Source organism: Camelina sativa, chromosome 9 (genome assembly GCF_030686135.1).
Source record: "Camelina sativa cultivar CO46 ecotype springtype chromosome 9, ASM3068613v1".
Classification (NCBI taxonomy): Eukaryota; Viridiplantae; Streptophyta; class Magnoliopsida; order Brassicales; family Brassicaceae; genus Camelina; species Camelina sativa.
In genome coordinates, this window is record NC_141888.1 from 9,692,581 (window position 1) to 9,706,693 (window position 14,113).

Below are 14,113 nucleotides of genomic sequence, written 5' to 3' on the forward strand. Positions count from 1 at the left end.
TCCAATAGTAATGAATGATATCAAAGTTTAAACATCTGGTGGTCAATTATTTAATTACCTGGGTGCCTAACCAAACCTACTATATAACAATTGAAGTCAACTCCCAACCGCAATTATTAGACCAACAAGACAATAATTAATATGAACATGATTACTAAAAATAAATAAACTAATGTTGTATACAAGTATATGATGAGAGAGTTATAGATTATCTTCGTGTTCAATCCACATCTCCAAACTTTTAAGCTTAAGACATGACCAAATCATTTTTCTCCTATTCGTTCTTCTTCAGTATCTCTCTTCTCCTCCTTTTCCTCGTGGAGGCTTCGACAACCGCATCTGCAAGGAATGTTACTAGCGACGACTTGAGATATAACGGATGTGCCCCAGGAGACACCATCAAAGAATGCATAACCGCGGGAATAGAGGATGATGAGGGAGGACTTGAGGCTGTGGTGCGGCGGATTCTGCAACAACGAAGGTATTTAAGCTACGAAACTTTACAGAAACAGCCGACTTGTGATGGTAGAATCGCCGGTAATTGCATAGGAACTATTAATTCAAGAGGATCAACTTGTACTTACTACCAGAGATGCAAACGTGCAGTCTAACTAGTTCTTTAATTTTCTTCTTAATTATGTGTGTTTTAATGATGATCTTGTGATTAAAATGTAAAAGTGTTTAAATTAACTACTCTAATAAGAAAGGAGAGATTCTCAAAAATAGCACTAAAATAAGTTTTTTTTTCCAAACTTAGCACAATATCTCTAAAATTTCAAAAATAGCATCAATTAATTTTTCAAAATTAAATCTTAAATTCAAAATACTAAACTCTACCCATCAAAACTATACCTTAAATATGAAATTGAGAACCCAAACCTAAAAAACAAAATTCTAAAAATTAATTTTAAATATTTTTATGTGTTAAATAGTGCTATTTTTGGAAATTTATGAAATGTGTGCTATAGTTGTCAACAAAACTTGTTTTAGTGCTATTTTACGGTATTTCTCATAAGTAAAGTTGGTTGATTGAGTAATGCACATAAAGTTGCTATATATATGTGTATAAGAAATTTTGAATCAATGAAACTTCTATCTCGTTAAGAACTTAAAACATGGTATACAAACCGGATCTCAACTAACTGTGAGGTTGGCAATAGCTATTAAAATACAAATTCACATAATTAACTAAAAAGAAAAATTTGCTAATGAAAAAGAAAAAAATATATATATATATATATATACGTAGAAAAGAAAATAGGAAACGAGATTAATTATTTGTGAACTATGCATATAAACATGACTAACGGGTTATGGATACATATAAAAAATGTACGATACTTTGTTTAGTTGAGATCAGTTTCAAAACTCTATGCGCATCCAAGTTTAGATCTTGCATTCATGGAGACATTATTAAATCTAAGGAGACTCCTCATGCTCCTGAGATGATCTGAACTTGGATGAATACAAAGTTTTGTAAAAGTCTTTGAGATCGGCAAGTGAAACAACCATTGATTTCTGGAATGACTTTCTTATACCGTAGTAAAAGATAAAATGTATCGTGATATTTCTTTTGTTAGTGAAAGCTTATTTATATAGAGGTTATAGTAGGTTAGATATATAGGAGGAAATCGAGAATATTTTGGTGATCAAGTCAGATTTGTTATCCATATTTTACATAAGAAGAAATCCGAAATAAAAGCATATCTAAACTTATTTATTGTACATAAGTGAATATAAATTACTTTACTAAATTTAGGATATTTAAGGTTATATTCTTTAGATTTAGAACCAAAAATCTCTACAAATAGATAGCTTCCATTTGATTACCTACACATAATTTTAAACTAGGGATCGATCAGCACATACGTGCGGGGTTGATTTTTTAAACTAATTTTGCTATAAAATTTGCAACTTATTATCTGTGTTGGATTATTTTTTTTATATAAAGTATGTTTGCATATAGTTTGAAATTGCTGAATATGTTAATTTGTATTAGTTTGTCAACATTTTTAAAATCTGATATATTTAAAACTATTCTATGACAAATCAGTCTATATAAAAAGAATTATAAGTAGTTCGATCCATGTGTTTCAAAAAAAAAAAAAAAAAAAAGTAGTTCGATCCATTAGTTAAGACGTACGTACGGAGTTACGCTTGTAAACAGATTAAATTAATATAGTACCCGAACTCATATTAGTTGGGTATTTAGCAATGTTTTTAATCCCGTACCAAATCGGCCGGTCGGACCGGTCCAACCGCGATTTTAATACCCAACTTATTGAGATTTCTTAAACTATTTATATTTTTAAAATTATATTAATTATTTTCTCATTTCTATTAGTTTGGTTTGAAAAAATCTATACTATATAATGGTATTTTGAAATAGAAATTTCAATTTTGGTATTTATCCATAAATAATATTTTAAAAATTATCACAATTATAGTAATTATTTTATGCGTAATTCTAATTAATGTTTTTTGAAATTAATTTTTTTTAGCATACTCGTGTGAATCAAGAAGATAGGTGGCATGGTACAAAACGTAAAGCATACTAATATATAAGAAACAATGTAATCTTTACATAATAAACAAACTATTGTAAAGTAATTAGAAAAGAAAAGGGGTAACAAAGTATAAAGTCAAAGGAAAAGAAAAATATTGTGCACAAACAAAAAAAATCTCGGCAAATAAAAAACAAATCTGAAAAGGAAAGTGTGACTAAAAAAACTCTTTTGACCTAAATTTCTTTTACACCTCCGCTTTCTGAATCAATTGGGCAACAACAAAGGACTGCAAGACCTGATGATTTTCGAGCTCTTCACCACCAGTACATCCGGTGATAGTACCTTCTGATGACGATTTCACTCTACCCAAGCCCCAAGGTTACATTGTCGTCTACCTATCAAATCCCTAATCAAGAGTCTCTTCAGATTCATTGTGTCGATGTGATTATATAATCGAGTTTCATCTTCGATTATTTCATGGGTAAGAGATCTCGTTATCGTCTTCTTTTTCATTAAGTTTCGTGAGATAACCCCAAGCAAGTATAGATCACTCAAGTAATTTAAATTGTAACATGAATTTTCCTTAGAAGATGTGCTTTGGTTTTTGGCGAGTCTGGTCCTTCTTTTTGACGATTCTGAAGTTCATGCAAAACTGAAATTTGTTTCATTAATTATTATGCTGTTTGTCCACTTGTTGATTTCGTAGCTGCATTGCCATTTTGAATTATCATTAGTATCTAGTTCGGTTCTGGGATTAACATTTACTAATTTATTGTTCCATTTTGTTGGAGCTGTTGAGCTCTCGGTAATGCAGAAAATGATATGAGGCTTCTGAGACCTCACTCTCTGGGTACTATGAGCTAATCATCTTCAATGTTTTCGAAGTCGTCATCCCTACCAAATAAAAAAAGCATCAGGTGATCGTTTTCTTCAATTTTACAACATTACGTACCTGTAAAATCAAAGAAAAACATTTCTATCATTCAATTTAACGGCCTACGAAAATCTTATGCCTTAATCGTAACTATGTATTTATTTAGTATCTCAGGAACTTGCAGGATAATTTTTTTGGAAACATCTTAAAGAAGGATATGGCAAGATGCTCTCCATATGATCCTAAAATTACCAAGGTCAAAAGGTACCAAAAATATATGTTTCCTACTAGATTAGGACCCGCGGTATACCGCGGGATAAAATTATTTATAATTAAAATATTAAAATTATAAATTGTATTTGTTGGTTAAATATGTTATAATTATATAATAATTGTTAAATAAACCATATAATACCGCAATAAAAATTATTTTTTATATAAAATATATTTAAATTTAATTACATATGTCTATTCTCTGATACTGACAGTGTTAACAAAATAATGAAATGATGTTTTACCCGTGTAACACCGAATTACTGATATTTTTTAATTTATATAAATATCGATAAAACCCTGTCCGAAGATATTTTAACTCACACTATACCATCTTAACTTTTAATATTTATTGTATATCTACGGTATAATATTTATCATATTTAACTTTTTAAAAGTTTTAAATATTTTTCATATTTAACTTTTTAAAAATCTTTAAAATAAAGAACCGAAATAAACCAAATAAAAGTTTTTAAAGTTTGAATGCCTGATAAATCAAGGGTCTACTCATTTGTATTCAGAATCATTTTGGCAATTGAGAATATCATTAGTGTCATAGTTATTTCAATGTAATTTTCCAGAAATTTTGTCTACAAATTCATTTTCCGGAAATTTTGTCTAGATTATTAGCAAAAGAATATATTTTCGCGGGTCCTATGAAATTTTGGACATCGTTTTCCTACAACCTAAATAAATGGGGGAAAAGGGCCATTTCATACCCGTACACACCTCAAAAGTGTGAATTGCTGCCTGTACAAACAAAGAGTGTCAATTTAGATATGTACCCTAATACATTTCTAATTTCATACCTGTACTCACAAAATCGAGCCAATTACAAAGTCCACGTTAACGGATTTAAGTCAACCGTTAGAGATGCTGACTCAGAATCCACGTGTATGTAAAACGACACCGTTTTGTTACGTTTTCCTTGCAAAAAAAAATTGGACATTCCACACTCGGGGAGATTCGAACCCTCAATCTCAAACATTACCAGCATTGGACTTAACCAATTGATCCCACAACAACACTCAGTAAAATCATACAATTATATTATGATAAACCTAAGATAGCATCTAAATCGAAGAAAAATGTGGGAAATCCACACTCCCGTGGGTCGAACCCGCGTCCTCAGATTTTAATAGCAAGGACATAACCAACTGATCCAACAACATCACTCGGTTATATCACACAATGTTATCCTTATAAAGCGAAAAGAAATCTAAGTCCCAATTAGAAAACCAAAATCAATTTTAATGTAACCAAATAATTTGATTTTATTTTCTCAAAAGTTTTTAATATAAACAGATGTATTAAATTAGACGTAATCTAAAAAATTTAGATTAAAAATATGAATTAATCAATCTAAATTAATTAATCTAAATTTTTTTAGATTAATTATTTTTTAGATTAATTTTTAATGAATTAAAGAAAAAAATAGGATATATTTTTTTAATGTAAACGTCCTCAGATGTTCTCAATAGGACATATTTTTACATCTAAATTTTAATTAATTAAAAATTAATTAATTAAATGTAATTTTAATTAATTAAAAATTAATTCATTTTTAATCTAAAATTTTTAGATTAATTAATCTAAAAAAATTAATTTATTTTTTTCTTTAATTCATTAAAAATTAATCTAAAAAAAATAATTAATCTAAAAAAATTTAGATTAATTAATTTAGATTAATTAATTCATATTTTTAATATAAATTTTTTAGATTACATCTACTTTAATACATCTGTTCATATTAAAAACTTTTGAGAAAATAAAATCAAATTATTTGGTTACACTAAAATTAATTTTGGTTTTTTAATTGTGACTTAGATTTCTTTTCGTTTTATAAGGATAACATTGTGTGATATAACCGAGTGATGTTGTTGGATCAATTGGTTACGTCTTTGCTATTAAAATCTGAGGACGCGGGTTCGACCCACGGGAGTGTGGATATCCCACATTTTTCTTCGATTTAGATGCTACCTTAGGTTTATAACAATATAATTGTATGATTTTACCGAGTGTTGTTGTGGGATCAATTGGTTAAGTCCAATGCTAGTAATGTTCAAGATTGAGGGTTCGAATCTCCCTGAGTGTGGAATGTCCACAAATTTTTTTGCGAGGAAAACGTATCAAAACGGCGTCATTTTGCATACACGTGGATTCTGAGTCAGCATCTCTAACGGTTGACTTAAATCCGTTAACGTGGACTTTGTAATTGGCTCGATTTTGTGAGTACAGGTATGAAATTAGAAATGTATTAGAGTACATGTCTAAATTGGCACTCTTTGTTTGTACAGGCAGCAATTCGCACTTTTGAGGTGTGTATGGGTATGAAATGGCCCTTTTCCCAAATAAATGGAGGCCCTTAAATTATAAATTATCAAGAGGCTCATAAAATACTAAAAGGTCCATATAAAATTGCCAGAGGGACAGAATTAGTATTTTTGAGCAAAAACTGCTGTAAAAATACTAGTATAGATTGAACTGATTTATTAGTTTTAAGAATTTTCAAGAAAACTGAAAAGCATATGAGTAGTTTGAATTTAGTTAATAAATTATATCGTATAAATTAGTAATGAAATTTTTTTAAAAAGCAAAGTTTCATTTATAAGAGAATTGTTTCATTATGCAAACATGATAAGTTGAATGAATAGATCTATATATTTCTGAATCACCTTTAAGAGTAAGAATTTTTGTTGATCTCGACAGGTATCTTCATCTGTGAGTGCCTGGTAAATCAAAACATTGACGTAATATAACTGGACATATTAATTTGAACTCCATTAAAATAATCATAAGGCAGGTTAGGATAAACTTACATTAGTCTAATCTTGTAAACTCTGGAATTTCTAGATGAAAGATAAGATCAAAACAATCATCTCCATTAGTAATTTGAATGTAAAATAAATAAAAACAGAATTCACTTAATATAGATGTAAAAATAAAAAGGTGAATAAGATTTATGGTACCTTATTATTAAGGTGAATAAGTATTTTTGTTGATCTTGACATTATCTTCATCTGTGAGTGCCTATGTTGTTAAAACTTGTAAGTTCTATGTTGTTTGAAGAAAATATTTTTAAAGTTATAAGAAAAATGAGAAAAACTTACTGTAGAATCAGCCAATATAAACTCTATTGTCTCTCCAGTGTATGTGATATATTGCTTCTATGTATGTACGATCTTGACTCTTATCTTCCATGTTGTTTTGAAGGACTTGAGCTCGGAAACATGTGTGTGAAACCATCGGTGGCCGCCATGACTTATTTTAAGGTAAATTTCTATTCTGTATATTCGTAGTTTGATGTGTTTGAAAATTACTTTTTATGCTATGCTTTTTATAGCAGTTGAAGTAGGGTTTGTGGGAAATGAAGAATATTGGATGCAATCAATATAAGATTTTCTGTTATACGATATACCATAGTAAAATTAGGGATTGGATACAACTGTTTCCATCTCTAGCTGTAATTATTGATATAAAGTTTTTTTTTCTGCTTTTGTACTCCCCAACTAATAGTGTAGACTATCTACTATTATGAAATATGCCCTTCTACTATTATGAAATATGCCCTTCTGTTTAGATTTCGATTTAGTTTTCATAAAATCTTGTCTTAGCAAAGTTTAATAAATAAGATTTAACTCTTAATTAAGCTTTGAAGATATAAATGACACGAGTTCGGCCCAATTCATGAATTTGAAGCCCACAGATGAAATATTTGTCCAATTCACACGGCAGCCTAGTTCTATTTTAATACGCGGAGTTGCACTTATAAAAAAATTCTGTAGATGTCGAAGAAATTTTCTTTCAAAGTTTAACCTTTTAGGTGGGATTTTGTATGACATATTTTTTAACTAGAATTGTTAGAAAAAAATCTTCTAAAATTACATTCAGTGGCTTTTTATAAAAAATTTGTGATTTTTTGAATAACAGTAGATTTAAGGTGAGATTTATAAATTATTGATTGAATAACAAAAGATTCTAATTGATTTTTATAAATTTCATATTCAATAACATAAGAATTCAGATGATTTTTTAAAATCATCAATTAAATAACAAGGGATTTAAAAATACCCTAAAATCTCTTAAAATCCTCATCAATTAAATAACAGAGGATTTAAAAATACCCTAAAATCTTTTAAAATCCTCAGTTCAATACACTCCTAAAGTTCTAGATTATCATGGACCAAACCAATGTGACAAACGTTGCCGTCCTTTTCTCAAAACAACTGTACTTTTGCAAATAGATTAGTAGTAGCTGTAGTTGAAAGCCACTAAAATATTTATTTTATATGTTTTCTTAGTTGAATAAATATAAAATATTCTGTTGTAAGTCTAGTCTTCGTTTTCACTTTATAATTTATTCGATTTATTTGTTCCCTTGAAAATTAGCAAACTTCATTTTATTTTTATAAGTTTTTTTTTTCAACCAAACATTAAATAAGTTAAAAGATCACTCTAAAGTTGGTTGCCCAAACAGAAGAAAAAGAGTTTACAAAAGAAGTTTCAAAAAATAAAGATTTTAAAGACCGGACAAGACAATCTGCCCTGACGTTGAGTTCACGAGAGATCCTATTCAGGGTGAAGGAGGGGAAGGAGGATTAGAGCAAGGAGAATTCGTCTAGCAAATTTGAGAAGGCCGGCCAATCCTCGGGCAGTTGCACCATCGCGATCAATTCTGCACAATCCGTCTTGAAGGTTTGACAATCAAACCCAGCTGCCCGCAATGATTCCATAGCCCACATCAGAGCTTGTAACTCCGCATGTAATGGGGACGGGCCACGTCTAAGACTTCGTGCTCCCAGAAGAAGCGTCGAGTCCTCACCATTACAAAACCACCAACCCATATCCTAGAAAGGATCCGAACCTTTTCAGGAACCATCAACGTGACAGCGTGCAGAGGGCTCCCTCACCTCTAGGGGAGGTGGAAGATGCCGAAAACTCCCCGATAAGGATTTGGCCTCCTCCCACAATAGCCTGTCATTATTCGCCTGGTTCAAAATATCACTCGGTTCGCCCTCTGTTCCCTGTAGAACTTTCCTATTCCTATCTTTCCAAATTGACCGAAGAATCCAAGGAAGGCGGAAAGATATATCAAAAACTCCCGATTGGGACGAAGCCCGCCAGAAAATAAAATCTAAATTCGCATAGATTGAAGCATATGGAAACCCTTCCGGATCTAAAGAGACTTGAGCCAATTCCAAAATGCTTCGCGAACGAGGAAACTCAAAAAGTGTGTGATTTATGCTTATAAACTGATTTATGCTTATAAACTGATTTTATATTTTTATAACTTAACCAAAAATATAAACTATAACTTTTATTATTATTTATAAATTATATTGTATTTGTTTGTTAAATTTTGGATGTTCTGCAAATAAAGGAATAAGTAAATTTTCCGACCGTTTGTGCTGTTAAATATTTATATTAATTTTTTAACCCGCAATATATTTCATGACCATTTATTTGTTATATTTAGTTTATTTTATTTAGTGTTTGAGATTCTATTTTGATTTTTCTTAAAAAAAAATAAGATATCTAAATACATAGTAAGTCATTTATACGCTATGATTAAGTCACATTTTTCCTAATGATTTAATTATTTTACACAATATTAGTTAAAATCAAAATAATTTTTTATGTCAAATATTCTAATATTAATAATATTGACAAATGATAAAATAAAGATTTAACCCGTGTAAACATAAATTTAATGATATTTTATTAAGTCCAACATGTCCTCTTTATAATTCATCTACTATATAACCATATTATATAGTATTTTATTTTTTAAAATTTTTTTACATATTCGTAATATTTTAAAATTTATTAAGTTTATATATATATATATATATTAATTATAATATTTAAATAAATATGAATCAAAATTCTTTTTATGTTAAGAATCAAAACTCACAGGTTTTGGAAAATAAAATAGGAATCAAATTGTTGTTTTCTTTATTTACAAAGGATTCAAAGATGAAATATCTTCAATACACAATAGAAGATGTGTTTAAATATATCATAGTTTTTGTTTACTTATTGATTATGCTGTATTTTTTTAGTTGGAATGATATGTAAAATATTTAGGAAACCAAAACTGAAGTAATGCTATTTTTGGAAATGTTTTAGGGATTAACTTTGTAAATAATTTTTTAAATAACTACAACTAAAAGGACATAACACAAAATATACTTCAAAAATGTTAATATAGATAATATATCAGCCAAAAATCACAGCTTTGAACATGATATTTTCTTTATTTTTATATCATTAATAGAAATTCTGATTTGAGTGTAAGATTTTTCCTATTATTAGTTTATCATATCATCGGATACTTTTAGGCGTAACTTGACCGGCTCTACCTTCAGATTTAGTTTATAAATTCTGAAATTATATTTGCAAGCCAGCTAAGATTGATATTTTGTTTCACAAGATTACTGTAAGTTTGTAACGTATGCTTATTCAAACTATTTAAAAATAGTAAATACATTTCTTCTTTTTGTTTAGTTTATCTATAAAACTATATAAAACGTAAGCTAATGAAAGACCGATTAAAACTAGAAACTTTTGGCTTAAGTGGTTCTAAGTCTTTAAAGACTTAAACTAAGCCAGTTGTTCTGTCTCTCTATTCTCTCTCCTCTCTCTCTCTCTCTCTCACATCTTCGAGAAGTTTCTGCCGGCGGGAGAGATCAAAGAAACGGGTTTGCTCAGAGATCAGAGTAATGGACATTCACTTCTCAAGATTCTCCGTTTTGCTTTTGTTTCTCTGTTCTTGGAACAGTTTCATTACAACAGGTTGGTTTGTTTTCAATGCTCTGTCCGAAAGAAGAATAAATCTCTTGTTTTATCACTTTTGTCTCTGATAAATTCATAATTCTGAGAGGTTGCACCAAGAAAACAAGAATTGCTTCTTATTCTGAGAATTCCCTTGAAATGATCTCCTTATGATGATGATGATGATGATAGTTTGGGGTTTATCTGACTTTTTTTTTTTTTTTTAATTTGTTGAGTTGTAATCTTTTGTATTTAACCAATTGATAAGAATATTTTTTGTTTCTTTTTGTGTGTGTGTCTTTATGGGTTGGTTCTGTTTTCTGTTTATGAGCTCACGGCTCAGCTATTTGATATTACCTTTCTAACACAGAAGCTTATGATGCACTTGATCCAACTGGAAACATTACCATAAAATGGGATATTATGTCCTGGACTCCTGATGGTTATGTGGTAAGATATCTTATAACTTAACTTACTAAAATCACCATTGTTATAGCATAAATCTTGTTTCAAATGTTTCCTTTAATGGCTGCAGGCTGTTGTAACAATCTTCAATTTCCAACAATACCGTCACATTCAAGCGCCTGGGTGGCAATTAGGATGGAGTTGGATGAAGAAGGAAGTTATATGGAGTATGGTTGGTGCGCAAGCAACAGAACAAGGAGATTGTTCTAAGTTCAAGGGTAACATTCCTCACTGTTGCAAGAAAACTCCAACCATTGTTGACTTGTTACCGGGAACTCCTTACACCCAACAGATATCCAACTGTTGTAGAGGCGGTGTGATTAGCTCGTGGGCACAAGATCCAGCAACCGCGATTTCTTCGTTTCAGATTAGTGTTGGTCAATCTGGAACGACTAATACGACGGTTAGAGCGCCTAGGAACGTCACTTTGAAGGGACCAGGACCTGGTTACACTTGCGGACCTGCGCAAATCGTTAAGCCTAGCAAATTCATTTCTGCGGATAAACGAAGAAAGACTCAGGCCTTGTGTAAGTTTAGCTTTTGTGTTTTTTTTTTGCATATAATGTTTCCTTATAAGTCATATTTTGTTGCTTCTAATTCAACCTCTCTTGTTACTTTCCTTTGTTAGTTACATGGAACATTACGTGCACGTATTCACAGTTTCTAGCACGGAAAACTCCGACTTGTTGTGTCTCACTCTCATCTTTCTACAATGAAACTATAGTACCATGCCCAACTTGTTCTTGTGGATGTCAAAATAGTTCTCAACCTGGTTCATGTGTCGAGTAAGTTCCTATCTCTAAATAACTCAATCTTGGTTTAGTTATTTTTGTTTTGTTAATTTTCTGATTAATTTCTTGTGACAGCCCGAAGATAGCTTTGGTAGTACCAGCTTCAGGGAAGAACAGCCTCGAACCACTTTTGCAATGTACGAAGCATATGTGTCCCATCCGAGTTCATTGGCATGTCAAAACTAACTACAAAGAGTATTGGCGAGTGAAAGTGGCAATCACAAACTTTAACTACAATATGAACTACTCGCAGTGGAACTTAGTCGTTCAGCATCCCAACTTTGATAATATCACTCAGCTTTTCAGCTTTAACTACAAACCTCTTACTCCTTACGCTGACATAAGTAAGTTCCTTAGCTTCTTCTTTACAGTTTCTCATTTCCAATATTTCTTTCTCTTATTCCCATCTTTTCGATCATATATTGCAGATGACACGGCCATGCTTTGGGGAATCAAGTTCTACAACGATTTGTTGAGCCAAGGTGGTCCCGTAGGCAATGTACAGTCTGAGCTTCTCTTCCGGAAGGACCCGTCAAAGTTCACATTCGAGAAAGGATGGGGGTTTCCCAGGCGCATTTACTTCAATGGTGATAACTGCGTCATGCCATCTCCAGACTCTTATCCATGGCTTCCGAACGCTACTCCAAACCTTTCAACCTCGCCAATCATTATACTTCTCATCACTTTCTTTTCTTTCTTGATTCTTATGTAAAGGGATCACGTCGACAAAATCGCGCTTTTGACCTGATTCATACTTCTGAACTCAGGACAGGATCCAGTTTCGGATACATATATACATACTGTCCTGAACATGTTTGGTGATGTTTACATTACAAGTGAGTTTGGACCATCATCACTGCAGTAACGATGACATTGTTGCTTTTAAAAAAAGAAAATTATTATTTTAATTATATATATATATATTTTTTATTTTTTATTAATGGCAACTACTAGAAATATGACATGTGGCTATTTGTTAACAGTAACGATTCTTCAGCAAGTAACTCAATCATCGATTCTTTTATTTTTTTCTTCTCTTTTATTATTATATATTATTTTTAAGTAACTTTCTTCCTAAATAACCCCCACTAATGATACTCTTACGTGAGTGTGTTATAAAGCTACCTCAATGATATGAGATAATTGTACGCTAAACATCCTTCTTTGTATCTCATATATGATGTAGAACAGTATTGTAGATTCATTTTTCCTTATTTTGAAAAAAAAAAATCCTTCTTTTGTTTACAAAACAGATAAATAACTTGTAGTAAAATATAGTAGGATTTCTTCTTTAAAATCTTATAAGTTTTAGCCATTCAATCTTACTTAAATGTTCATCCATCTATGTCTTAATTTAATATAGTTTTTTTTTTTACAACAAAAGATTAATTCATACGAGTCAATTGAGTGGAAAACTGTTTACATACAAAACATTATGCGGAGATGTACGCGCTTGGTGTGCAAAAGAATCCGCACTTACATTAGCATTTCTAGTAATAAGAGATAAAGAGGAAGAAGTAAACTTTTCCCTGTCTGTATTGATATCATCGAGATACGTCGAGAATGCCGGCCAATCTAAAGGAGAAGACACCATCTTCACCAAGTCTGAGCAGTCTGTATAAAAAGCCACATCCCGATAGTCATTGTTGTACCCACGATTCGTCATCTCGGGAAACAGGCGAAGGGCCGGGCCGGACACGACAAATGGGCCAAGGGCATAGCACTGGTCGGCCCATCAGGCCCGGAGAAAGGAAGAGAGCGCGGAGAGGTGTCGTGTTAGTCAGCTCGCAGCTCGACCTCGGTCAAAGATTCCCGCATTTAAGAGGATTAATTAGGACGCGAAGATCGCGTCCTATTAATTACACATTAATTAGGTAATAAATTGGTCTGTATAAATATGTAAGGGGGGGAGTCTTTGTAAGGATCGAACAATTTTTCTGAAAAGGCAATACAATACAATTCAAACATTCAAACACTCTCAATTCAGTCCGGAACCTTTAACGGTGATAAGCTCCTCCACACTTAAATCACTTCGGAAGGAGAGAGCTGATCTCAGTTCTCACATTTGGCGCTAGAAGGAGGGGGGTTATCGCCTAACTCTTATTAGTTCCGACTTCATATCCAAATCCACTTCACACAACCACCGCTATGGCAACCGACTGTCCCAATCAGGCATCCCTGGAGGTGATCCAGAAGCTCTTGCAGGACTTGTCTGAGAAGTCCGACCGTCAGCAAGCAGCCTCCACCGCTCTTACTGAACGTTTTGAAAGCCTGGAGAGTCAGGTCTCCACCCGTTTGGAGGAAGTCACGACGTCCGTAGCCGACCTCTCAGCCTCCCACCGCACGTACGCCGATCGGGTTGATCTCTTGTCCTCCGACCAAAACCCACGTCGACGTGCTTTGGATTTTTCCGGTATTACTCCACCTTC

General features: G+C 31.9%; 1 protein-coding gene, 1 long non-coding RNA gene and 1 pseudogene across 2 annotated transcripts; all 3 read left to right on the forward strand.

The window, feature by feature from the left end:
• Window positions 1-197: 197 nt before the first annotated feature.
• On the forward strand, window positions 198-723 carry LOC104710806 (protein RALF-like 27 pseudogene; annotated as a pseudogene).
• A 2,568-nt stretch (window positions 724-3,291) lies between these two features.
• On the forward strand, window positions 3,292-7,217 carry LOC104710807 (uncharacterized). The gene is made up of 3 exons (XR_755081.2): window positions 3,292-3,424; window positions 3,556-3,645; window positions 6,868-7,217. It is a non-coding gene; the product is annotated as an uncharacterized LOC104710807 (long non-coding RNA).
• Window positions 7,218-10,063: 2,846 nt separating this feature from the next.
• Window positions 10,064-12,597, forward strand: LOC104710808 (COBRA-like protein 2). The gene is made up of 6 exons (XM_010427464.3): window positions 10,064-10,449; window positions 10,799-10,878; window positions 10,964-11,420; window positions 11,522-11,678; window positions 11,760-12,028; window positions 12,113-12,597. The coding sequence occupies exons 1-6, from the start codon at window positions 10,377-10,379 to the stop codon at window positions 12,394-12,396; spliced, it is 1,320 nt and encodes a 439-aa protein (XP_010425766.2). The 5' UTR covers window positions 10,064-10,376; the 3' UTR covers window positions 12,397-12,597.
• The last annotated feature ends 1,516 nt before the right edge of the window (window positions 12,598-14,113 follow it).

Excerpts from the sequence above, each read along its gene's own strand:
- LOC104710808 (XM_010427464.3), top strand. The coding sequence starts at position 10,377 with ATGGACATTCACTTCTCAAGATTCTCCGTTTTGCTTTTGTTTCTCTGT. Across the intron at positions 10,450-10,798 it reads GAACAGTTTCATTACAACAG|AAGCTTATGATGCACTTGAT; the intron begins GTTGGTTTGTTT and ends TTTCTAACACAG. Across the intron at positions 11,421-11,521 it reads AAGAAAGACTCAGGCCTTGT|TTACATGGAACATTACGTGC; the intron begins GTAAGTTTAGCT and ends TTCCTTTGTTAG.